Source organism: Neoarius graeffei, chromosome 15, assembly GCF_027579695.1.
Source record: "Neoarius graeffei isolate fNeoGra1 chromosome 15, fNeoGra1.pri, whole genome shotgun sequence".
NCBI lineage: Eukaryota > Metazoa > Chordata > Actinopteri > Siluriformes > Ariidae > Neoarius > Neoarius graeffei.
Genome location: NC_083583.1, coordinates 53,563,271 through 53,590,583, shown reverse-complemented (window position 1 = coordinate 53,590,583; position 27,313 = coordinate 53,563,271). Strand labels below are relative to the sequence as shown.

At 41.7% G+C, this 27,313-nt stretch overlaps 1 protein-coding gene across 2 annotated transcripts; it reads left to right on the top strand.

Annotated features, from left to right (window-relative positions):
• Nucleotides 1–1,212: 1,212 nt before the first annotated feature.
• On the top strand, nt 1,213–25,056 carry babam1 (BRISC and BRCA1 A complex member 1). Of its 2 annotated transcripts, none has more exons than XM_060941625.1 (9): nt 1,213–1,302; nt 3,178–3,619; nt 3,714–3,772; nt 3,856–3,976; nt 7,418–7,496; nt 7,603–7,627; nt 15,846–15,975; nt 16,084–16,170; nt 24,101–25,056. In XM_060941625.1, the coding sequence occupies exons 2-9, from the start codon at nt 3,212–3,214 to the stop codon at nt 24,299–24,301; spliced, it is 1,110 nt and encodes a 369-aa protein (XP_060797608.1). In that variant the 5' UTR covers nt 1,213–1,302; nt 3,178–3,211; the 3' UTR covers nt 24,302–25,056. The 2 variants fall into 2 exon arrangements, with proteins under 2 accessions (XP_060797608.1, XP_060797607.1); XM_060941624.1 differs by having other exon boundaries at nt 1,217–1,297.
• The last annotated feature ends 2,257 nt before the right edge of the window (nt 25,057–27,313 follow it).

Below are 27,313 nucleotides of genomic sequence, written 5' to 3'. Positions count from 1 at the left end.
CTCTCTAGTAAGCAGGGTTGTGACGTGTGAATGCGCAAAATTTACACCGGTGTAAGATATATCGCAACAAAATACATCGGTGCAGCATCGATGCAAATATGTGCCGTGTGAACACCCTATTATTCTATCCATATTCACTGGATATGCGCAATGGCATGCTCTGATTGGCTAAGCTACTACTAGGCTATCAGCTCATATATTGTGAGGAGAGAAAAACAAAATGGTGGAGTGTGCTGCTGAACCAACCGAGGACGAAATAAAAGCTCTACTTGAAAACAAAATACAAAAAAGCAACAAAATATGGAATAAAAATATTTGATAGTAAGAACGTATCTTTTGTATTTTTCAAGAATTATTATTATTATTATTTCAATTTTCACGAATTGCTCCTGTCATTTCACTGGTTTGTTTACATTCTAAGCGGAAATTGTTTTGTCGGACGTTTTGTATGAAGTTTTTCTCATCTCATCTCATTATCTCTAGCCGCTTTATCCTGTTCTACAGGGTCGCAGGCGAGCTGGAGCCTATCCCAGCTGACTACGGGTGAAAGGCGGGGTGCACCCTGGACAAGTCGCCAGGTCATCACAGGGCTGACACATAGACACAGACAACCATTCACACTCACATTCACACCTACGCTCAATTTAGAGTCACCAGTTAACCTAACCTGCATGTCTTTGGACTGTGGGGAAACCGGAGCACCCGGAGGAAACCCACGCGGACACGGGGAGAACATGCAAACTCCACACAGAAAGGCCCTCGCCGGCCCCGGGGCTCGAACCCAGGACCTTCTTGCTGTGAGGCGACAGTGCTAACCACTACACCACCGTGCCGCCCCATGAAGTTTTTATTTATCGAATTTGCAAAAATAAAAAAAAGCTCTTTTTCTCAAAATCCAGTGAACGTGGATCGAATAAAACAGTTTTTCCACTCAATCTTGTCGTACATAGCTTATAGCCAACTCAGCATTACGCGCCTCATCAGCAGTCAGTTCATGTACATGTCCATAAATGTAAATTTGTAGATAAGCTGTCATGCTTTATTTCTTTTAACAGGCAGATAAGAAAACAGAGGAGCTGTAATTGAGCATTTTTGTAAGAAATACACCCCCTGGAAAAGAAAAGAAAAGAAAAGAAAAATCGCTAATTTGATGTAACGCGAGAGTTTGACCACTAGGTGGGGGTGGCGACCTTAACAATCGTCTCTCCCTCTGAGTCTGTCAACGAAGTAGAACCGCATCAGGAAGTGTTGAAGAAATTTATTTCACGTACCTGTCGCTATCTTTTGTCATATTTTGGTAAGGTACGTAAATTATTTCCTTCAGAATACGGTTCTGCTAGTAAACTGTTCTTGTTGCACGCTAGCTAGTATTTTTCCATGCTGTTGCTGTCGGATAAAAAGCTTGTCATTTGAATGCTACACAGCTAGCTAGCTAGTAAATATGGGTTGTATGTCAAACGGCTATATATTGTACATGTAGTGCACTTTATGTGATGCAGAAACTAACCCTATGTAGTGAGTGAACGAAGGGAGTGCAGGGGATTTGGAGTGCAACCTGACTCTGCTTTTGTATGGAAGGTTAGTGAGGTGTTATTTGGATTAGAGTCTTGTCTTGTTTGTCAACTGGATAATGAGACTACTTTTTAATTTAAGAGACACTCCTCTGGTTGAAAATGTGCCCATGATCGGTGATAAACTCAATGTAAAGCACGCCCTCGAGTGGATTGTAGTTTACTTATAGCATTTCAGTAAAGCATCAACATAAATTGCACTTTTATTTTTGTAATAAATGCCTATAGACTTGTTCATTTATTATGGTACTGTCTATTTGTACAAGACTTCTGGCTAAACCTTTATTTGCTGGAACAGTTAACACAATAATTGTTTTATTTTATAAGGGGCATCAGACTGGGGTCTGATCCTTTTTTTACTATCAGACCTGACAATGTCAAATTATTCAGTTATTTTCACAGAATCCTTAAAAAACCTTCTTGTAGCTTATAATCTGGTGGTGGATTTAAACTAAACTTAGCCAGCCGCTGGGCTGTAACAGCATCAGCCCATTTGATTTACTTATATTTTTCCCAGATCATCTCTCTAATTTAATTTTGGCCAATTCCAACCCACCAGTTAGATCTCTGATCTCATATGATGGCAAGCAGCGCATGCTCTTTTTTTTTTCTCATCTCATCTCTCATCATCTGTAGCCGCTTTATCCTGTTCTACAGGGTCGCAGGCGAGCTGGAGCCTATCCCAGCTGACTACGGGTGAAAGGCAGGGTACACCCTGGACAAGTCGCCAGGTCATCACAGGACTGACGCATAGACACAGACAACCATTCACACTCACATTCACACCTACGGTCAATTTAGAATCACCAGTTAACCTAACCTGCATGTCTTTGGACTGTGGGGGAAACCGGAGCACCCGGAGGAAACCCACGCGGACACGGGGAGAACATGCAAACTCCACACAGAAAGGCCCTCGCCGGCCACGGGGCTCGAACCCGGACCTTCTTGCTGTGAGGCGACAGCGCTAACCACTACACCACCGTGCCGCCTGCTCCTGTTGTGTCACACAATAGTATAACAGACTGAGGAATGAACTATCTGCCCTCTTCCACATACATGAGCTCACAGACACCCATGATTGGTCAGTGTCTCTGTGATGGATAAAGGAGAGAGCCAGAGTCAGGCAGTTTTGCTCTCTTGGACTCCTGGCCATGAATGTACTTTACGTCTGATGTTTCAGTAATATTTGTTGTCAAATAATGAACTGAATAGAGCTATAAAACATCCTGGAAAAGCCCCAGAAAATGATTTCCTAAAAGGGGCGAGAACTAGGCATGTGCAATGTTGATTTTTTTTTCTCACAATTTACCATTTAAAAAATTGATGACAAACAATTTAATCATACAGAACTGATAGCCTACAAAAGATAGGAAATGTATACCATTTCAGGTTTAAGATAAGTACAGGAGGGTGTAATTACCAGCTGTGCAGTCGGGAACTGCTTACTGGGAGCTGCAGTCGCAAAAAGCTAGAACAGTTGATTTTCAGTATAACCTGGAGATAGATTTTAAGATAAGGTTAGCCTTTGAATTAAACATTCTTCTGAATGCAGTATAAATTGTTGTGATGGTATTTTTAATGTGCAATTTGCACATTTCATTTGCAGATTGTTGGTACACGCCGACCAGTGAGCAGGTGTGATGGAGAGCGCAGATCCAGGCCCAGCAGATGGAGAGGAGCGAATGGCAGAGCTGCGACTGAGGACACGCTCCAATCCGGAGGGAGCGGAGGACAGACGGAGCAGTAACGGTGGCCTGAACAGTCCTCCACCTTCACAACCTACCGTGGGAAGTCGAGTGGAGGGAGAAGGAGAAGCGGCCAGCACGGACAGTCCTCCGGGTTCCACGTCCACCATCACGACGACTATTTCTGCCCCCATCGCTGCTGCAGTCGCTACCACAGCAAGCGTCATGTCCAGTGCAGTGCCTGCTTCAATGACTGCTGCCAAAGAAAGACCCAAACCAAGCCAGCCCTCACTGGCTTCGCAGATTCCTCTAGCTTCAGAACTCCAGCTACGAGCACCAAGAGTCAACTGCCCTGAAAAAGTGGTGAGTCGAGAAATTGAGATAAATGAATATCTAAATTTCACTTAATTATTAAGTCATTGTGGTGGTGATGGTGTGTATTACGCCTCCAAAATAGATCATCTGTTTGGATTTGTCAGAGGAAATGTCCCTGCAAAAACTGGAGTCCTTCAATGGGTAATATTCTTCAGTCAACTTTAAATTCAACCACGTTTACAGTCTTCTAGAAATCTTTGTTTGAAACAAGTTCTCGTTTTCAGATCCAAGATGAACGCCCTTAATATCTCCCAGAAGATGATTGAAATGTTTGTGAGAACAAAGCACAAAATTGACAAGAGGCACGAGTTTGCCTTGGTGGTGGTCAACGATGATGCCTTGTGGGTGAGTAGGAAATGAGGAGCTGATACTGTAGGAACATTCTACAGTTAATACATCATCATCAGCTGGCCATAAGCTTCAGAATCTTGAATCTAATTGGCTGACACAGTGGGCTTTCTGGAGTGAGATTTAAAAACTTAACAGCATCACATCTTTAAATGTAATGAAAGACTTGTGTTTGATACACACAGTGGTCAGTTAAAGGGGTACCAAATATAATATATACAGTTGCTGATGTGACAAAGTAACGTATTCTTAAGTATTCTATCAAATTTATATACTAGAAAACAACGAAATATCTTGGTAATTGTAAATATAATAGTCGGTACGCTAAATGGCACAAGAGTCGCCATTTTTAAAAGACCGTGACGTCAGCCCTACCCACTGCACTAGGAGATAAGCGTGTAATCATGGCGTCGGGCGCATCAAGTGAAAGCGACAGCTCTGTCGAATCATACGAAGAGATCCCGCAAGACACACTGCAAGCAGGCTATGGCTTAGAAGGGTACCAGTTTGAACCTAGGAGAGGTACTCTCGACTCCGGTGATGACGAAAGAAGAGAAGAAAGCTCGAACTCGCTTGGTGTTTTTCAGCGGAAACGAGTGAAAAGACACGTCTGGAGGATCGTTATGCTTTCCATCGGTCCTGTTATTACACCCGAAAGCAACACACTGTGGCATCGTGTAGCCGATCACTTACAATTCATCCTACTTTCCGATTCGCACGTGCTATTCCCAACCTCAATGAGCCAACACAACTGGGCACATACATACGTCATGAGTGTTACGCAGAGAAAATGAACGTGCATTCTGATTGGGTAAAATTAATATCATGGCGGGCTGTTCAAACTGCGGAAATAGTTTGCTCGAGCTACTTTCAAAACACTATAACTTTCCAACCTTAGAACAAAAAACTTTTGTAAGTCTTGAATAAGGTTCATTAATGTGTGTTTTATTGTTATATTTACTCTATATATTGCCCTCTGTTCCCCTTTAACTATCAAGTACTAAGTGTTTATACACTACCGTTCAAAAGTTTGGGGTCACCCAGACAATTTTGTGTTTTCCATGAAAAGTCACACTTTTATTTACCACCATAAGTTGTAAAATGAATAGAAAATATAGTCAAGACATTTTTCTGACCATTTTGAGCATTTAATCGACCCCACAAATGCGATGCTCCAGAAGGCCCTGTCCACACGGCAACGGATTCAGGTGACTCCGATACAATTGCTTATCGTTTAGGCCTGGCGTCCACACGGCACCGGCGTTTTGGGTGCCCAAAACGCAATCTTTTTGAGAACGGGTTCCAGAGTGGAAAGATCTGGCAACGTTGCCGTTGTGAAGTCGTCTGGATGAGTAGAAAGGATTTGTTTACGATGACGTCACAACCACATGACTGTGAGTGCTTCACGCTGGGTAGAAGTGTAACGAATATCACCAGGAAAAAGCCTTACAGAGCACTAGTGAGAGTGAAACACGAGCTTGGATATTATTATTATTATTATTATTATTGTTATGTTCAGTGTTAGTTCACAGTAGTAAGGCAAGAAGCAGAATAGTGACAGTAATAGGGCAGGCCTATTCAGCGGCGGCATAATAGCTTACATTTCACACCTAATCAATGTGGACAGGACGATATATGGGCTCACCTACCCCTCTCTCTCTCTCTCTCTCTCTCTCTCTCTCTCTCTCTCTCTCTCTCTCATATGCAATTGTACAAACATGCAATTGTACAAACACTGCAGCTCTACAGCAAAATAATCATTTATAAAATGGTCTGATTCTTAACACCAGTAGTGCCAATGCGCAATCTCATTGCGATGCGAGTTGTCAACAAATCCTATAACTTGGTTCATGAAACGCGCTTACAAAATATTTTCACTGTGAATATTTATTGTGTAATGGTGCAAAGTGAGAGAGAGAGAGAGACTCTGCCCTTAGGGCAGAGTCAATCCCACCAGCAAAAAATAGGGAAAAAAAAGGAGCGATCTCACCTCTTCAGATGCTGGTTTAAGTCCGACAATACATTCCTCAAAAAGGGCGTAGAGGAGCAAATTAATCCATCAACGTGTAATAGTGTATCATTCAATTTATTCCGGACCATTAAAGACGCCACCTTCCGCGTAGAATCATACGTCATCCTCGCCGCCATATTGGATAGGTCAAAGCGGAGAATAAAGATTCATGTGCTGCCTTTAACTGTACCAACAGGTTTACCGTCCAAACGAGATCATATGGGATAACCTTTCACAGGTGAGAAACAACAAATTAATCCATCAACCTGTAGTATTCAATTTATTCCGGACCATTAAAGACGCCGCCTTCCGCGTAGAATCATACGCCATCCTCGCCACCATATTGGATAGGTCAAAGCGGAGAATAAAGATTAGCTGCGTTTAACTGTACCAACAGGTTTGCCGTCCAAACGAGATCACATGGGATTACCTTTCACAGGTGAGACTGGAAAAATACTTTTCATTGTATTTGGTCATTATAATGTAATTTTACGAACAGATTTTCCTGACTTTGTGGCTAATATGAAGTCTCGCGCATAATAGTTTATGCGCATGCGTCCTTACTACTTCTATTGTTCTGGTGTCTCCGAAGGGACCGTCTTACAGCGCCCCTAGAGGTGTGGCATGTGTATTGCATCGTTTTCAGCAAGCGTTGTGTTGCCATATGGACCTGATATTTTACTGATTGTTGCCCATTTGGACGCGATATATTTTTAAATAACATCTCGTTGCCATTGTCGTGTGGATGTAGCAGTCTGCTCAAAGGAAGGTCAGTTTTATAGCTTCTCTAAAGAGCTCAACTGTTTTCAGCTGTGCTAACATGATTGTACAAGGGTTTTCTAATCATCCATTAGCCTTCTGAGGCAATGAGCAAACACATTGTACCATTAGAACACTGGAGTGAGAGTTGCTGGAAATGGGCCTCTATACACCTATGGAGATATTGCACCAAAAACCAGACATTTGCAGCTAGAATAGTCATTTACCACATTAGCAATGTATAGAGTGGATTTCTGATTAGTTTAAAGTGATCTTCATTGAAAAGAACAGTGCTTTTCTTTCAAAAATAAGGACATTTCGGAGTGACCCCAAACTTTTGAACGGTAGTGTAGATTAAAGTGGATTAAACAGGACTGATTGGAAAGTTCTTGATGCACATAAGACTCATTTTCTATTACAGTAATTTGCCAGTGCAAAAAGTAGTTTTATTTAGAACTTATTTATTTCAGAAAAACGCATACTTTTTTTAAATCCAACTATATCCATAAGTTAATCACAAATAGTCGTTCCAGAACTATTTCCTGTAGCTATGAACTTCTGCACATCAGAATTTGTGATTATTGTGTGATTACGCCAAAAAGTGGCAGTTGTTGTAAATCCTAATCAGGAAATTAGTTGTTCTTGACTTCTTTCTTTCTTGTACCTAGTTATCAGGTTTCACCTCTGACCCACGGGAGCTGTGTAGCTGTTTGTATGATCTTGAAACAAACGTCTGCGAATCTTTCAGTATCCTTTTCACATCCATAATAATCAATTACTGGAAGAACTGCTATATTACAAAGATGGTATTACGTGATTACTGTAAAAATTACTTCTTAACATTTTAATCTAGACCTGGAGGATCTTCTCAACATCATGTAAGTGTTTTGTTGCAATCTTGTGACACAGCTGAGGCCAAAAGTTTACATTCACCCAGGCCAAAGATATTTAATCTCCAATTTGCAAGCAATTGAAGGTACCCTGAGCATCTGTACAAACAGTTGTATGCAAATATAACCAAAACGTCAAGGACGTAGTCGCTCATCTGGCCTGCCATCAAAACAACCATGACGACCAAAACATCAAACAGAACTGAAATGTGACAACACAAGAGAGGACCGACCTGCACGACTAAAGCTGTGTTCACATATATACCGGTACGATAGTGGTATAACTGTATCGATACAAAGTATACCGGTACAGTTTAGTGCATCTGTCCACACTAGCGAGAAATGTTTGCAGTTTTCTTTCACGGTAGTCGAAATGCGCGTGCGTGAAATGTTTCCGTGGTTACCGAGTAACTTCCTTCCGAGAATATGGTGGATGAAACAATGTGTGTGTGCTTTTTGTTGTCAATGTACAGTCTGTCAGCACTGCTCCGGAGTGCGACTGGCCGCATCTTCGCCCATGAAGCAGCGGCGATCACACGACAGTTGTCTGTACACGTCGATATTTCGATGTGTACCCCTCAACTGTTCCTGGCATCGCTCGTCTCCCCAAAGCTCCAACAAACACATAACTTCGTCTTTGCTCCATGTAGCTCCACGGTCGTTTTGAGTCATTTTGACGTTTTATTTACAGCTGGAAAGCACGGGCGTATTGTATTGTATGAATAACCCGGAAGAAGTAGGAATGGTTCATTGCGCATGCGCATTATATTTGTATCTCTACAGAACCGCTTCATCTGTCCACACTACAGCGAAGCGCTACAGTACCGATACTGTACTGGTACGAAACCCATACATTTGTGGGTATCCTACCGATACAGTTATACCGCTACAGTACCGGTATAGTTGGTAGTGTGGACAGGTGTTGCGGTACGAAAGTAGTATCGTATCCGTACACAATCCCTAGTGTGGACAGGGTATAACTGTTTACAACAGGAAAATCAACAAAGGACTACATTTTGTTCCCCGAGGAAAGATCTATGCAAAATATCGATCAGAACCGAATTCACATGATAAATGAGAGAGGAGATACAATTCTAGTCAGAAGAAAATGTGTTAAGTTGACCTAATTTGTTAGCAAAAAAATTGACAATACAGTGACAACTTTTGTGCAGAAGCTCTAGTGCTTTCAAATAAAACAATCCGAACTGAAATCCATTAAGAACTGAGGGAGTAGACACAATTTAACCAAAAATAAAGTTGTAAACAAATTGCACTACGTTCAGACTGCAACCTGAAACGACCCATATCCGATTTGTTGTGAAATCCGATTTTTTTGTTAGGCCGTTCACATTACCAATTATATGAGACTTGTATGCGATCTCCAATATGAACGGAAAACGACCCAAAAGTGTCCCGCATGCGCAAATTGACACGTAATAAGCACATCTACGTAATACGTAAGCAACAAAAAAAAGCGCACTCTTCATGTTTAATGATTTCTTTTTTTTGTTTGTTTGTTTAATTATCTGGTTAAAGTGTGAGGTCTCGTGTGTGTTTTTGTTTCTGAACTGAAATGAAAACGTGTAGCCTGGTAACGAGGGTTGACTCCTAAATGTCTCTCTAATTTCTATATAAGTGCACTACATGTTACTAGGAAGTAATGGATTTTTAAACTCTATATAGTGCACTCGAGCTTCAGTAGGCAGTCATTTGGGATACGGCCGCTGTATTACCAAACTCTTAATTCAGGCTTAATAATTTGCACATATTTATTTCGTCATATTAATAAACTTTTTCTACATTTTTATAAATATTTATTTAGATTGTTTGTTTATAGCCAGCTGAATTCTGCAACTTCTCTCAGCGCTGGCTCAAGGTGCAGAAACACCAGTGCAGTTTGCTATGGAGATGAGGCAAGATGAGGCAAGTTATAAATCAGTTATAGAAACTGTTTTATTTAATCAGGCTAACAGATCAACATCCAGGTCCCTACCAAATCCACCATTAGCTTGATCAATTCTATAAAAGTCTATTTAAATTCTGAAAACTGTACAAATGTTGTTGTTTTCCACCAAAGAGGCGGGATTAGCCAACGCAGAATAGTGACGTTTGTCTCTTGTTGATGACGTGTAGGTCACATGAATGCGACCTGTCCGGTCAGACTGCAGTCGCATGTGAAAATATCGGATATGCATCGGATTTAGGACCACATATCCAAGCGGCCTGGGTCGCATGTGAAAAAATCAGATCTGTGTCGTTCAGATTGTCAATAACAAATCGGATACAGGTCGCATATGGGCAAAAAAATCGGATATGGGTCGTTTCAGGGTGCAGTCTGAACGTAGTCTTGTTTACAGCAAGAAAATCAACAAACAAACAACCAAGTTTTCTTCCCTGAAGGAAGATCGACCCAAAACATCGATCTGAACTGAAATCGGGTGAGAACTGCGAGAGGAGATGCAATTCTACTGAAAAGTCTGAAAACTCGTTAAGTTGGCCTAATTAGCAACTCGTTAGCAAAAAAATTGACAATACAATGATCAAGTGTTGTACAGAAGGCCTAGTTCTTTCGAACAAAACAATCAGAACTGAAATCCATTGAGAACTGAGGGAGGAGATACAATTAAACAGAAAATAAACAAAGTTGGAAACAAATTGTTTCCGACAGGCAAATCAACAAACAAATGACCGAGTTTTGTTCCTCAAGGGAAGATCTACCCAAAACATCGATCAGAACTGGAATCCGATAAGAAATGTGAGAGGGGATGCAATTCTAGTGAGAGGCCTGGAAAATTCATTAATTTGGCCTAAGTACTAACTCGTTAGCAAAAAATTTGACAAAACAACAAACGAGTTTTGTGCAGAGTGATGAGTTTTTTCAAACAAAATAATCGGAACGGAAATCCATGGAGAATTGACGGAGGAGATACAATTTAACTGAATTGTGGACGACGGACACTACGCCATGGCAATAGCTTATTGGCCTTATGGCCAGGTGAGCTCAAAGTCTTGGGACCACACAGACACTACAGGAAAAAAGTACAAATTAACTCCCATGGATGAACAAAGTTTGGTCCAAAAGCTCCAGCTGAACCCCAAGACCATAATAGAAACTGGTGAAGGAGCTGGTGGCATCAGGTACCAAATTATATACATCCACCATTAAGAGAGTCCTACATTGCCATAGCCTGAATGGCTTACACACAAAGAAGAACTCCAAGACCAGTATTATTTAAAAAAAAAAATGTTCACCAGCCTCTGGGTGAGTATTCCCTGGTCAGATGAAATAAAAATGGAACTGTTTGGCCATAATTATCTGTATTATGTATGGTGGATGAGGTTTTAAATCCAAAGAGCACCATCCCAATTGTGAAGCATGGGGATGGCAGCATCGTGCCGTGAGGGAGTTTTACTGGAAAAAGGATTGGATGGTATCATGACTAAGGAGGATTAACTAAAAATACTGAAGGAAAATGTCAAAGATATCAGCCAGAAAAGTTTAAAGGAGATATGCAGAACCATGGCCTCACTTTTTGTTTATAAATGCCTTGAGACCTCAAGAATGGCACAGAAATAGTTTTAAGCATTAAGAATAAATCTAATATAGTAATTTTTATGATTTAAAATGATTCATATAGGTAGCGGTCTGAGTGAGTGAGTGAATGACCTTGACATCTGTGACGTCACTGCAGGAAGTCTATCGGTCTCATCGCCATTTCCGCTATACTAAAACACAGAGCTGACTGCAACCCTGATCTTCCATTTTGAGCTAATTTATCGCCATGCCACATAAATGTGTTGCTGGCCGGTGCAGCAACATGACAAGGTGGAGTTACGTTGCATTCATGGTCCAAGAATGTTCAAACTGCAAAGATTTGGACGCGTTTTGTGAGAAATTCACGGGCACATTGGGTGCCTATGAAGTGGTCCCTCCTCTGCTCTGCACATTTTACTGAAGACTCGTACGAGACCTCTGATCTGTTGAGGAACGTTGGCTATAGGCCCGTATTGAAAGAGGGTGCAGTACCAACAATGAAAGGAAAAGAAAACTACAAGAAAAGGAAAGTAAGTTCACTTGCACCAGTTCTCCCGGAGTGTGAGCCAAGGGTTGTTGCTAAAACCTGGGACAGGACATATTATTGCTTGGGCAGTGACCTCCCTGTGGTTGTTGCTAAAGCCGGTGACGTCCCGTCCCATTCCGGGTTTTAGTAATTGCCTGAGCCGAGCAGTAATGGCGGAGTCCTCGGTATGGAGAATGAGTGGACCAGCTGTCTGATTTCTCCGCTGGATATGCTCGCCTCAGCAGCAATATCTTGCCCTTACGTGGAAGAAGTGAGTGAACGGAGAACTGAACGAACAACTGAAAGTCAGATTGTTTCAAAAACAATCGGCCGCAAGGTCGGCCTTCAAGAAGCGAGAACACAGACGGGTAAGCTCGGACTCTCATTTGGATATAAAACAACAACACTCTTTGTTTACCTGCATTTAGATTAATACATGTAACTTGTATTGTATGTTTAAGTTACCGGTATAAGATTATTTAATTTGCTTCAGAATGTGACTTATTTAATTTGCCTTTTACGTTTTATCAGTGAAAATGCATGCATGTACATGTATGTTGCATAAGTTATAACACCTGTCCTGTTTTAATGAGAGTCAACCCACAATCAAAGAAGTCAAATCAGTCTTAGTTGAGCAAGTCTGTAACGGGATTTCTTACCCTAGGCTGACACTTGCACGACTTTTGGCCACGATTTTGTCGTGGCAAGTCGTGCCATTTTGGGGCACGAACTGGGAGGCTCCCGCACTGTTCACGACTAGTTCACGCATAGTTCACGACGAGTTCACGAATGCGTGCCCGTCCACATTCACGAACTGGCACGACGAGTTCACGCATAGTTTGCGCATAGTTTACGCACTTCCCGCATTGGCACGACGAGTTTGCGCAATTCGGACGGTGTCGTGCCGACTTGGGCACGCCTGTGTCATGCACAACCTCATCCTCATCAGATACCCACACGCAATTTCAGAAGTGGACCGCGAAGATCCGGACACACATGATCTGATCCCTGGTGGATGGAGGACTGACCGACACCTGCAGGGGCTGCTGCCTCTAACCGGCCATCATACCCAGAAGGATGCAAAGGATCAGCGAGACTACCTGTCACATTACTACATGTCCCCTGCTGGTGCTGTCCCTTGGCAAGAAAGAATGGTAGTAGCTTCATGAGCTGCATCCACAGTTGTTCCATTTTTGAAATAAAAGAAACGAACCCCCCCCCTCCCAAAAAAAGTCATGAAGGAATAGAAAATAAGACATTAAAGAAAAAAGCAAGAAAAAAAATTGCGAATGGCGAAGTGTCCGGGAAGCCCTATATATACCCCCGCACCGACGCGAGCGCCACTGTCGCGCAGTAGTCGTGAACTGCTCGTGAACTCGTCGTGAACTGCTCGTGCCATGCGCAAACTGTTCATGAAGTGCGTAAACTAGTCGTGAACTGCTTGTGCCATCAATGCGTGACCGTGTCAGTGGGAAGGCACGGCCACGCTGCGACGCGCACCAATTCGTGAACATGTCGTGAACTCGACGTGAGCTGTTCATGAACTGTTCGTGACAGTCGTGGCATGGCGTGCACTTCCACGCACTGGCACGCATCCTCCCGCATCGTCCCGACGAGTTCACGACGAGATCACGAACAGTTTGCGCATAGTTCACGACCCGGTCGCGAAATTTTGTCGTGACCAAAATTTTGAACATTTCAAAATTCTCGTCCCAACATGGCACGCAGTCACGACGGGTTTACGCACACTTCACGCCAGTTTACGACTAGTTTGCGCACTGGCACGACTCGAGTCGTGCCAATGTGTGCCACGGAATCGTGCAAGTGTCAGCGTACCCTTACTTTCACCATAAATTTTTATTGATATGACTTTGGCCTATAGCTGTCAAAGGCCTTGGCCTTAAAACCGGTTACCGCTGTGACGTCACGCACTCAGGGCTGGCTGGTTCAGCGGGGCAGCTCGAATGCCAACTTTGCAGTCGATTTTAACTCTCAAAAATATATATATATTTTTTTTATTCCCATTTATGCAACATACAAGAGCCAAGGATGGAGAGACTATCCACTCAGAAATGTATTTAAAAATGAAGGTTCTGCGTATCTTCTTTAAACTTGGTTTGCAACTGGGTCTTCCAGCACGACAGTGATCCAAAGTTAGAACAAAATGGCTTCAAGACAACAAAGTAAAAGGATTGACTTAACACAGGAAAGGTATGGTATGGAGTTGTGAAAAACAGTGTCTGAAGGTCTTTAGTCATGGTGTGTGTAAACTTTTGCCTCAACTGTAGTTTCCTGTACACATTTTATGCCATAAAAGCTACAGTGGGCCAAAAAAGTATTTAGTCAGCCACCAATTGTGCAAGTTCTCCCACTTAAAAAGATGAGAGAGGCCTGTAATTTTCATCATAGGTACACTTCAACTATGAGAGACAGAATGGGGGGAAAGAATCCAGGAAATCACATTGTAGGATTTTTAATGAATTAATTGGTAAATTCCTCAGTAAAATAAGTATTTGGTCACCTACAAACAAGCAAGATTTCTGGCTCTCACAGACCTGTAACAACTTCTTTAAGAGGCTCCTCTGTCCTCCACTCGTTACCTGTATTAATGGCACCTGTTTGAACTCGTTATCAGTATAAAAGACACCTGTCCACAACCTCAAACAGTCACACTCCAAACTCCACTATGGCCAAGACCAAAGAGCTGTCAAAGGACACCAGAAACAAAATTGTAGACCTGCACCAGGCTGGGAAGACTGAATCTGCAATAGGTAAGCAGCTTGGTGTGAAGAAATTAACTGTGGGAGCAATTATTAGAAAATGGAAGATATACAAGACCACTAATAATCTCCCTCGATCTGGGGCTCCATGCAAGATCTCACCCCGTAGGGTCAAAGTGATCACAAGAACGGTGAGCAAAAATCCCAGAACCACACGGGGGGACCTAGTGAATGACCTGCAGAGAGCTGGGACCAAAGTAACAAAGGCTACCATCAGTAACACACTACGCCGCCAGGGACTCAAATCCTGCAGTGCCAGACGTGTCCCCCTGCTTAAGCCAGTACATGTCCAGGCCCATCTGAAGTTTGCTAGAGAGCATTTGGATGATCCAGAAGAGGATTGGGAGAATGTCATATGGTCAGATGAAAGCAAAATAGAACTTTTTGGTAAAAACTCAACTTGTGTTTGGAGGAGAAAGAATGCTGAGTTGCATCCAAAGAACACCATACCTACTGTGAAGCATGGGGGTGGAAACATCATGCTTTGGGGCTGTTTTTCTGCAAAGGGACCAGGACGACTGATCCGTGTAAAGGAAAGAATGAATGGGGCCATGTATCGTGAGATTTTGAGTGAAAACCTCCTTCCATCAGCAAGGGCATTGAAGATGAAACGTGGCTGGGTCTTTCAGCATGACAATGATCCCAAACACACCGCCCGGGCAACGAAGGAGTGGCTTCGTAAGAAGCATTTCAAGGTCCTGGAGTGGCCTAGCCAGTCTCCAGATCTCAACCCCATAGAAAATCTTTGGAGGGAGTTGAAAGTCCGTGTTGCCCAGCGACAGCCCCAAAACATCACTGCTCTAGAGGAGATCTGCATGGAGGAATGGGCCAAAATACCAGCAACAGTGTGTGAAAACCTTGTGAAGACTTACAGAAAACGTTTGACCTCTGTCATTCCCAACAAAGGGTATATAACAAAGAAAGTATTGAGATGAACTTTTGTTATTGACCAAATACTTATTTTCCACCATAATTTGCAAATAAATTCTTTAAAAATCAGACAATGTGATTTTCTGGATTCTTTTTTCTCATTTTGTCTCTCATAGTTGAGGTATACCCATGATGAAAATTACAGGCCTCTCTTATCTTTTTAAGTGGGAGAACTTGCACAATTGGTGACTAACTAAATATGTTTTTGCCCCACTGTACGTGTACACACAGTAAGGGTCTAATTGAACTGAATGACCATTATTTATTTTCGAGAAGGCAGTTGGTTGCTGGCTATTCCAATGTTGCAACATACAGTATGAGAAGTGTGGAAAGAATAGAGTAGGAAGAATAGAGAAATTCCCCCGTCTGGGGAAAGTGTGTATACACTACATTAAGATTATAATTACATGCTATAAAACCTCTACTTGTTTATAGTCTCCAGAAGATTGAGCTTCCACTGATGGACAATGTTCAGACGATCCCACCACCCTTTGTGGTTCGTACGCTCCTTATTTACAGTCGGCACGCGGGCCAGCTGCAGTTTAACCCCTCAGATGCTGTCAGTGTAAGTGAACACAAGTCTTGTGCCATATTTAAAGCCTCCAGAACTAACATGTGCCTTTTGTCCACTTAATTTGCTTCTTAAATGAAATCTTGAAATGCTATCTTACAGAAAATGCTACGCTCTCCGTACTTTTTCTTTGATGTCATTTATCTTCATAACGGCGCTGACGAGCAAATGGATGACAACAGCTGGAGGGTAATTTTTTTTTCCTTCTTTTCTGTCTGTGTATAACAAAATACAGTAGTTATAATACAGTACCCGGTCTTGTTGCATGTAAGGGCAAAAATGTGTATTCCCATCATTTTTAAATGGAAAAGATGAAAATATGATGTTTATTTTACCTACAAACACTGAATTCCATAATGTCCCGTTCTAAATGAAACACAAGTGTGTCTTGTGACAAGACAACAATCCTACACATTCAAGGGAAAAACTAATGGGGGGAAAACACCCAGAAAAGATGTTTTTTGCCATGACGTACTTTGTCTGTAGGTATAATTCGAAGTAAGCAATGTATAAATAAATCTGCAATAAAAAATTCCTTCAAACAGTGGAGGAATAATTCTAGTTATTCAAAAAGTGCTCCGACACACAGTGCTACCACACTTTCTACCACAGTGCTCCGAAATTCCAGTGACTGCCCAGCTTGGACATTCGCGCTGTCTACAGGGGCTTGTATGGCAGACACTCCACATAATTAAAATATTTAAACCTACTAATAAATAATTTGAAAACATGTACTTGATGATATGAAGATTTTTTTTTTCCTTCACGTTTTTGGAAGGAGTCTCCAATGTCAGCACTTTGTAACAGTCCGAGGTAAAGTTGTAACATTAGTTTTTCCACCACAGGAAAGTCTTTGACGTGAAGGGCTTTGTAGTTTCTCTGTAACATGACAAACTGCGCATATATAATTTTTTTTTTTTTTTAAATTGTATAAACTTCAAGAGAGGATAAGACTGTTGGTGATAGACTGTTTAAAGCTACTATAACATATTGTAAGTAATAACTAGCTCTTCTCGTTCAGAACATTAAATGTTTTGCACATTAAAAGGGGGTCAGTCAATGTGAAATCACCAGATGCCTCGCCACTGACCATCTCAGATTTGCTTCATACTTTCTGGAAATATTGTTGATGAAGATCATTAAAAAATGTCTTCTATCGTGCTTTGGAGCAACTTTGATGCCCCATATCTCTACTTTAAAGCACACCAGATCTTTCAACTTTTCTTATTTATTACTCATGTTATAGTACTCTTTAGGCAACTAGGTGTGTGTTCAAAAGAAATCAAACTTTGATTTATTAGACTTTAAAAATTAAAAAAACCACTTTGCACCTATAATTCAAATGCATATTGCAAATGTATGACAAGGTTTACCATAAAAACAATTATACCACTGGAAAGAGCTTGTTCTGATTAGCAAATGCACCAAATATGAAGTTGGGACCCTAAACCAAACTGTAAATATTAAGGTATCAAGTACGGCATGTTTTACGATAGACGGAAATTCTGTTTTAAGGCATATTATAATACAATTACAAACCTACAGTGTAGGAAAAATAACAACCTTAAAAATACTTTGTTTGAAGGGCTTAAACAGTGTATTGGTTTGCTTTTCCACATCAGATGGAAGTTTATACTGACTGTCAGTTGATGTAAGTGGGGCATCTGTGATTTTCATGACATGCACCAGAGGGACCCAGCAGTTATCCTCTCTCCTGGGCCAGCTGCAAGTCTGATGCCCCTTTTCCACCAAAGCAGTTCCAGGGCTGGTTCGGGGCCAGTGCTTAGTTTGGAACCGGGTTTTCTGTTTCCACTGACAAAGAAAAACCGCACCAACCCTCTGCTGGGCCAGAGGAAAGAACCGCTTACGTCAGCGGGGGGACGGAGTTGTTAAGACCGATAACAATAACAAGACCGCGAAAGATCGCCATTTTTAAGCGACGAGAAGCAGCAGCTGTACAAACGCGAAGTCATCCATTATTATTATTGGTGTTCTTGTTGCTGCTGCTTCTTCCGCATTGTTTTTGCTTCGATATTCGCGCCAAGGTTTATGCAAACGTAGCGACATAACTGATGTATACAGTGACATAACTGACGTATACAGCGACGTAACTGACGTATACAGCGACGTAATGACGTGTCTTCTCTTAGCACCGCGAGCTATGGAAAAGCAAGCTGGTTCTCAGCTGGCTCGCAAGTTGAACGAGTTGTGAACCAGCACCAGCACTGGCCCCAAACCAGCCCTGGAACTGATTTGGTCAGGGATCCCAGACGTCCGCTATTTAGCAGAGTTCCGCTATTTTCTAGCGAAAGGTGTGTTGTTGTTTTTTTTAAATCTCTTGTATATCCATTAAAAATATGTTTATGTAAAATGACCAGCAGAATACGTTCTGATTTGGTTTGCTTGTTTAGCGACGTTTTCGTCGGCTTCGTTTGTTCTTGTTGACATTCGGGAACACTCGGAAGTTAAATTGATGTAAATACCGCGAGCAGTGTTGCCAGATTGTGCGGTTCTCCACCCAGTTGGGGGGTTTCAAGTGCATTTTGGTGGGTTTTGAACATATTTTGGGCTGGAAAACATCAGGAGTATCTGGCAACACTGACCGCGAGACTGTACGCGATAGAACAAGAAAACAATATGGCTGCGCCCATTTGCTAGAAAACATGTTTTAACTCCGTTCGTGCTTTTGTTTCTAATGCGTTGAACTTAATTCAGAGCACTGCAGGAACATCAGAAAAGCAGGAGGAAAGATCAGAGAAACAAAAGCAGAGAAAACTGGAGGAAAGACAGAATGCACCCCAGAAAAGAGCATTAAATTCCTTTGCAGTGAAACCTTTCAAAAAGAGAGGTTTAAATCAAATATCTCCAGTATTTGATGTACATATGTATATATCTAATATTACTGAATCATTGATTTCTGCTCATATTCATAATTTTTCAAAAATGAATGTGGCTTATATTAGACTAGTTTTGACATTAACTTGAAACAAAAAAAATAAACAAATGAGATGAACTATGGATACTATTGTTATAACAATCAGTGGAATATTTAGGCAAGTATATTCTTCAAAGCTGCATGTTCGTCTAATTTTTATAATTTTTTTTTTTTGCCACTTATGTCATTGATTACAAAATATGGCATCAAATAGATACACATTATGGTTAAATTCTGTTGCTTTTCTATTTTAAATCTATGAAAAAATGTGTTCTATAGCATCTTTAAATGTTAAAATCTCAACAGCTTCAGGCAGCCCCCTTGACCTCTGCTGATAGTTTCTCATCTCATCTCATTATCTGTAGCCGCTTTATCCTGTTCTACAGGGTCGCAGGCAAGCTGGAGCCTATCCCAGCTGACTACGGGCGAAAGGCGGGGTACACCCTGGACAAGTCGCCAGGTCATCACAGGGCTGACACAGAGACACAGACAACCATTCACACTCACATTCACACCTACGCTCAATTTAGAGTCACCAGTTAACCTAACCTGCATGTCTTTGGACTGTGGGGGAAACCGGAGCACCCGGAGGAAACCCACGCGGACACGGGGAGAACATGCAAACTCTGCACAGAAAGGCCCTCGCCGGCCACGGGGCTCGAACCCGGACCTTCTTGCTGTGAGGCGACAGCGCTAACCACTAGCCTACACCATCGTGCCGCCCAGTGATAGTTTCTTACATTCCTCTATTTTTTTCAATTACTGCTAGGATCCCTGTTTGGTGGAAAAGGGGTATGAGAGGGACCATGAGGATGCATGTTACTTGTACATCTTGTTCCTCCTCTGATAATGCACAAATGTTGCCTATCCACCACTGTCTGTCATACAAACATACAACATATTTACCAGGAATTGTATCTGCCCGAGAGACTGCTGATTTAACAGGGGTTTTATGCATGACTTGTGGCCGATTCCCACTCATATCCACAATGAAGCTAGGACCACCTGACACCCTGCTGACCTGCAGCTGGTTGGACATGATTGGAACGAATGAGTGGTTGTCTCTTGTTCCAGGAATAGTAGCTGACCTTGAAAATCTTGTCTCCAATGCTTTTCCACTCTCCATAACTTCCCCTGTACCAACCCAGATGAAATGGATGTTCTTGATATGTTTTTCTGCCCACAAAAACAGATCAGATGAGGTTAGTATGTGATCACTCGTGACTACCTGTAAGCTAGCTCAAGCTGCTGACCGCTTTACAGTGCCTCCAATACCATCACAGGGTGATTTACCATGAGAAGTGAATATGTGCTTCTAAGGGACAGTGATAAAAATCCTCATGAATTTTGAAGTTTTTCAGTTTTTATGCATCTCTGGATGCATCCAAGTAGATTATATGCCTTAAAACAGCATTTCCGTCTATCGTAAAACATGCCGTACTTGATACCTTAATATTTATAGTTTGGTTTAGGGTACCAACTTCATATTTGGTGCATTTGCTAATCAGAACAAGCTCTTTCCAGTGGTATAATTGTTTTTATGGTAGACCTTGTCATACATTTGCAATATGCATTTTAATTATAGGCGCAAAATGTTTTTTTTTTGTTGTTTTTTTTTTTAAGCCTAATAAATCAAAGTTTGATTTCTTTTGAACACGTACCTAGTTGCCTAAAGAGTACTATAACATGAGTAATAAATAAGAAAATTTGAAAGATCTGGTGTGTTTTTAATGTGGAGATATGGGGCATCAAAGTTGCTCCAAAGCACAATAGAAGACATTTTTTTTTTTTTTTATGATTTTCATCAAGCCATAACTTGGCAAATATTGAACTGTGAACTTTCTATAATTTAAAGGCGTCTGGCATTGAAGAACAATCCTTGAAAATTTCATGTATCTTGCATGAATAGTGTAAAAGTAATGACTTACGGAAGTTAGGTCCGTTTTCTGTAGCACGCGTTTCAACAGTGAAATTGGGCCACGCCCCTTTTTTTAAGCCCCTATATCTCAGAAACTAATGAAGGTACAAGCCTAAAATTTTGTACACTATTTATTGGGCACACTGACAGTATTCCCAGAAAACATGAAGCAAATCTGAGACGGTCAGTGGCGAGCATTTTTCTAAATCTGGTGATTTGGGGCGAAATTACCCAAGGTCAAAAAGCATACGTCATTCTTTAACAAATAAACACTGATGTATTAGAAGGCTTAAGCACTTCAGGATGTGCTGTTATTTAAATGCAGTCAGTTTCAGACTTTGTGTCAGGCTGCATCACATCATGTCATCTGTTATTATTTTCCTATGACTGCACACTCTGGAGCTGTTTTATTCCTTTTTATATTGTGTGTGTGTATACTGACCAGCCATAACATTAAAACCACTGACCGGTGAAGTGAATGAATAACGTTGATTATCTCATTACAATGGCACCTGTCAAGGGGTGGGATATATTAGGCAGCAAGAGAACAGTCAGTTCTCGATGGAAAAAGTTCATGCTGGATAAAACAGAACGATGTGTCAGCATTAACTTTTTCACCAGTTTGTGCTACAGTAGCTCTTCTGTGGGATTGGACCATATGCACTAGCCTTTGTGCCTCATGCGAATCAGTGAGCCTTGGACGCCCATGACCCTGTTGCCAGTTCACTGGTTGTCCTTCCTTGGACCACTTTTGGTAGGTACTAACCACTGCACACCGGGAACACTGCACAATTTTGGAGACGCTGAGACCCAGTCATCTAGCCATCACAATTTTTGGCCTTTGTCAAAGTCACTCAGATCCTTACACTTGCCCATTTTCAGCTCATCTGGCCATGAGGACGATGAGCTATTGCCATGGCGTAGCGTCCGTCGTCCACAATTCAGTTAAATCGTATCTCCTCCGTCAGTTCTCCACGGATTTCCATTCTGATTTGTTTTGTTTGAAAGAACTCATCATCTCATCTCATTATCTCTAGCCGCTTTATCCTTCTACAGGGTCGCAGGCAAGCTGGAGCCTATCCCAGCTGACTATGGGCGAAAGGCGGGGTACACCCTGAACAAGTCGCCAGGTCATCACAGGGCTGACACATAGACACAGACAACCATTCACACTCACATTCACACCTATGGTCAATTTTAGAGTCACCAGTTAACCTAACCTGCATGTCTTTGGACTGTGGGGGAAACCGGAGCACCCGGAGGAAACCCACGCGGACACGGGGAGAACATGCAAACTCCACACAGAAAGGCCCTCGCCGGCCCCGGGGCTCGAACCCAGGACCTTCTTGCTGTGAGGCGACAGCGCTAACCACTACACCACCGTGCCGCCCCAAGAACTCATCATTCCACATAAAACTTGGTAGATCTTCCCTTGAGGAACAAAGCTTGGTCATTTGTTTGTTGATTTTCCTGTTGTAAACAATTTATTTACAACTTTTTGTTTTTTTCAGTGTAATTGTACCACCTCCCTCAGTTCTCAATGGATTTCAGTTCTAATTGTTTTGTTTGAAAGAACTAGACCTTCTGTACAACACCACTACGTTCACACTGCAGGCTGAAGTGACTCAAATCCGATTTTTTCGCCCATATGTGACCTGTATCCGATCTTTTATTGACAATATGAACGACACAGATCCGATTTTTTTCAAATCCGACCCAGGCCGTTTGGATATGTGGTCCTAATTCCGATTCCTATCCGATCTTTTCATATGCGACTTCAGTCTGAACCGCCAGGTCGCATTCATCCGACTTGCACGTCATCAACAAGCCACAAACGTCACTATTCTGCGCTGAAGTAGGCGGCGGGTCTCTCAAAAAAAAGTTACAACAACATGGCTTTGATGTTCCTTTGAACGGAGGTTGCAGTCACTACCCCGCAGAACGCCTGAGCCAAAACCCTTGCCCTCTTCCTTCTCAACCTCCTCCTTAACATCAGGCTATTGTGCATGTTCTGGCTCCGTCGCAACAACAACTGCATCATCGCCAGGTACTCCATGCTGGCTACTGTCATACACAGGAAACTTTAGGTTACTTCCATAAACGCTGGCCGTGCTCACTGTGTGTGACGTCGTCGTATCCTGCAATGCGCATGCGGAACACTTTTAGGTCGCTTTTCGTTCATACTGAGGATCACATACAAGTCGCATATATTTGTTAATGTGAACGACCTCACAAAAAAATCGGATTTCACAAAAAAATCGGAATTGAGCATTAAGCCTTGCAGTGTGAACGTAGTCCTCTTGGTCATTGTATTGTCAAATTTTTGCTAACAAGCTGCTAATTAGGTCAACTAAACGAGTTTTCAGACTTCACTAGAATTGTATCTCCTCTCACAGTTCTCACCCGATTTCAGTTCTGATCAATGTTTTGGGTCGATCTTCCCTCGGGGAACAAAACTTGGTCATTTGTTTGTTGATTTTTTTTTTTTTTCTTGTTGTAAATGATTTGTTTACAACTTTATTTATTTTCAGTTAAATCGTGTCTCCTCCATCAGTTCTCAATGGATTTCAGTTCAGATTGTTTTATTTGAAAGAATTGGACCTTCTGCACAACACTTGGTCATTGTATTGTCAGTTTCTCGTGAACAAATTAGTAATTAGATCGACCGTAATAAATTTTTCTTCTGACTAGAATTGTCTCCTCTCTTGTTTATCATGTGAAGTCAGTTCTGATCGATGTTTTGCGTAGATCTTCCCTCAGGGAACAAAATGTATTCCTTTGTTGATTGATTGTCCTGTTGTAAACAGTTTGTCGTGGAGTTTGGTCCTCTGTCACATTTTCAGTTCTGTTTGATGTTTTGGTCGTCATGGTTGTTTTGATGGCATGCCAGATGAGCGACTACGTCCTTGACCTTCTGGTTCCTGCTTCCAGCACTTCAACTTCAAGAACTGGCTGACTGTTCTCTTGCTGCCTAATATATCCCACCCCTGGACAAGTGCCATTGTAATGAGATAATCAACATTATTTACCTCACCTGTCAGTGGTTTTATTGTTATGGCTGATCAGTGTATATAACATTTCAAAATGAGAGATACAAAACTGATATAATTTTACTTTTACTGTAAGGGCATTTTGCATTCGAATGGAGCTCCATTTTCCCTGTGTGTTTGTGTGCCTTGTGTGTCTCGTGTTGCTTTGTTTGTTTTTAATGCATCCTGTAAGAGTAGCTTCCCTTACGATTTTCCGACCACGTCTCCTCTCTGCAGGACACGTATGAATCCTTTTCAAAGTTGGACTCTAAAGGGATGTGCTACCGTTTTGAAGTGTCGCTGTGTGGCCCAGCCATCGAGCTGCATAACTGCATGGCTAAGCTGCTGTGTCACCCGCTGCAGAGGCCCTTCCAGAGCCATGCCTCGTACAGCCTGCTAGAGGGCGACGAGCCGCCAGAGATCGAGGCCACAGTGTAGAGCAGCTCTCTCTAACCCTGATCCTGGAAATCACACTGTAGAGCTGTTTCAATACTGATGTAACACTGCTTCATCTGGATAATCAGTGTTCATGACGTGCTACAGTAGATCAGCTGTGTTGAGTTCTGTAATGTAAGTCTCCATGAACAGGATTAAAGAAGGGCAAGTTAATGAAGCGTCTTCCCCTAAGATTGTCTCCTAATGATGGACACCTTTCGAGAAAGGTCTTCACATGTGGACTGCTGTGGATTTTCTTTAACTTTGAGACTTTTCTTTCCCCCCAGTGGATCCAGTCAGCATGTTATTAATGCCTTTTGTCTTCTATATTTTAAATGATCATTCAGTTAATGTAGCCGTGTGTGTGTGTGTATATATATATATATATATATATATATATATATATATATATATATATATACACACAAAATATATGCATTTTATTAATGCCTTTTTTTCTTCTATATTTTAAATGATCATTCAGTTAATGTAGCCCCATATATATATATAGTGTGTGTGTGTGTAATATGTATGTATGTATTTTTTTTCTGCATTTTTTTTTTTTTTTTATATATATAAACCCTTCAGGCTAGCTTGGTGAATGTGCATATGTGAATTACAAGACGTGGGTTTTTTTTTTTTTTCGTTTTTAAATATCGTTTGAAAGTACACCAAAATGAACTCTGTGATCACTAGAATGTCTAAAGATAATTGCTGTTCTGTTGAGTAAGTACACGGTGAAATAAACCATAAAAGTAAAGAACATGGTGCGTTAATTCATTTGTTTAATGTATTTCTGTAAAACCCAACCAACACATCATAGCTTGAATTCAGATCTTTTTCACATGCCTGCTCATATTGAATAGTGATGTATTTCTCTCAAATGAGCCAAATTTTTGTTTTGCTTTGACGATATGAAGAGATGTCAATCTGCTTTAAATCCTAGCTGACAAAATGCTACTGTTCATTCGCAACATTACTGGGACTTGCATGCTAACTACATGGACCTGTATATGTACTATATTTTTAAAGAAAAATTACAAAGTACAGTAGGATATTCCTAAGAAAGGTATGAAGGATCATTGTTAACCTTGTCAACTTTTGGGTGTGTAACTTATAAATGTAACTGTGTTCTTGGGGGGAAAATATGCACCTGTACACATCACGCAAACAAAAATGCCATTATTGGAGTAGAGGTGAAGAACGAAAAAAGACTACGTGATGTTTTTCCAGTTTTCAGCTGTCCAATTTGGGTGAATCTGTAGCCTCAGGTTCCTGTTCTTGGCTAACAGGAGTGAAACCTGATTGATTTTTTTTTAATTATTATTATTTCTTGCTGTTGTAGCTCATCTGTCTCTAGGTTTGATGAATTGTGCATTTTGAGATACTTTTCTGTTCACCACGGTTGTAAAGAGTGGTTATTTTGAGTTTCTGTACCATTTCTGTCAGCTCAAACCAGTCTGGCCATTCTCCTCTAACCTCACATTAATAAGGCATTTCTGCCTACAGAACTACTAGATGATTTTTTTTTTTTTAAATTTAAATCAATATTTATACAGAAGGTGCGGCACGGTGGTGTAGTGGTTAGCGCTGTCGCCTCACAGCAAGAAGGTCCGAGTTTGAGCCCCGTGGCCGGCGAGGGCCTTTCTGTGCAGAGTTTGCATGTTCTCCCTGTGTCCGCGTGGGTTTCCTCCGGGTGCTCCGGTTTCCCCCACAGTCCAAAGACATGCAGGTTAGGTTAACTGGTGACTCTAAATTGACCGTAGGTGTGAATGGTTGTCTGTGTCTATGTGTCAGCCCTGTGATGACCTGGCGACTTGTCCAGGGTGTACCCCGCCTTTCGCCCGTAGTCAGCTGGGATAGGCTCCAGCTTGCCTGCGACCCTGTAGAACAGGATAAAGCGGCTAGAGATAATGAGATGAGATGAGAAAATAGCTTAAAACACAATGTAACTGCTTAAGATGGCATTTTAATTTTATCTTAAACTCACGTAGTTCTTGTATATTTCTAATATCACGAGGCAGGGACTTAAATGCTTGCGTGCCATTGCATCTAAAACTACCCTAGTATTTAGTGGTTTTACAAAGAGGTATGCACAGCAGATCATGACCCTTGGAATTATAGGTATGAATTTGATGTGCGTGCTTAACTTTTTGAGAGGAGGTACGATGGTGCCATACCGTGGAAGGGCCAGCCAAGTATTGACTTCAGCTCATCAGGATCAACAGATTGGCCTTCGATGATACAAGCAGCTCATCTGTTCAGCTTGTCCAGATAAGCCTTGCTTCCCATACTGCAGCTGTCCCAGATAGGCAAACAATAGTCAAATAACGGTAAAACCATGGTGTTGTAGAGTATTAAACAAATAGCTTAAGGAAGGATTTTGCGTGCACGATGTAACATGCCTAACATAGGAGAGATTTTATTACCAGTATACTCTACTCAGCGTTTCTCAACCACTGGGCCGAGAAACACTGTGTAGAGGGTTTTTTTTCCCCAAGTTGAAGCTAATTTTTACCTCGTAGTAGGGTACAATTGTTGGGTTGTATCCGATGTCACATCCGCCTCATTAAGATACAATCACACTACAGCTCGTGATGGTTTGTGATGGGTTATCGATGAAAATGAGGCATTTTGATGGCAATATACATGTGAGCTAAAAGTGGTGGTCACACAGTAGGTGAGCACTTGACTGTCGCGCCTTTGCACGCTTGAGTCTGGCGCAGCTAGAGCAGCCACGCACGCTCACAGAGCACATTGTGCACGCGCTTGGGACCCAATCGTTATGGGAAACACCTGATACTGATTTGAATGCAATCAACATGCACAGATACAGAAGCTGTTTTCATAGAGGCTTTGCGAAGTATTAGCACTGCCACGTTTGTTTCTAGCCATGTTTATAATGCTGTTTAAATACTCTGTAGTTGGTAGAAGAGAGCAACTGGACTTGCTTGAAAAGTCTTGAAGACGTTTCGCCTCTCGTCCGAAAGGCATCATCAGTTCTGTCTGTCTAAT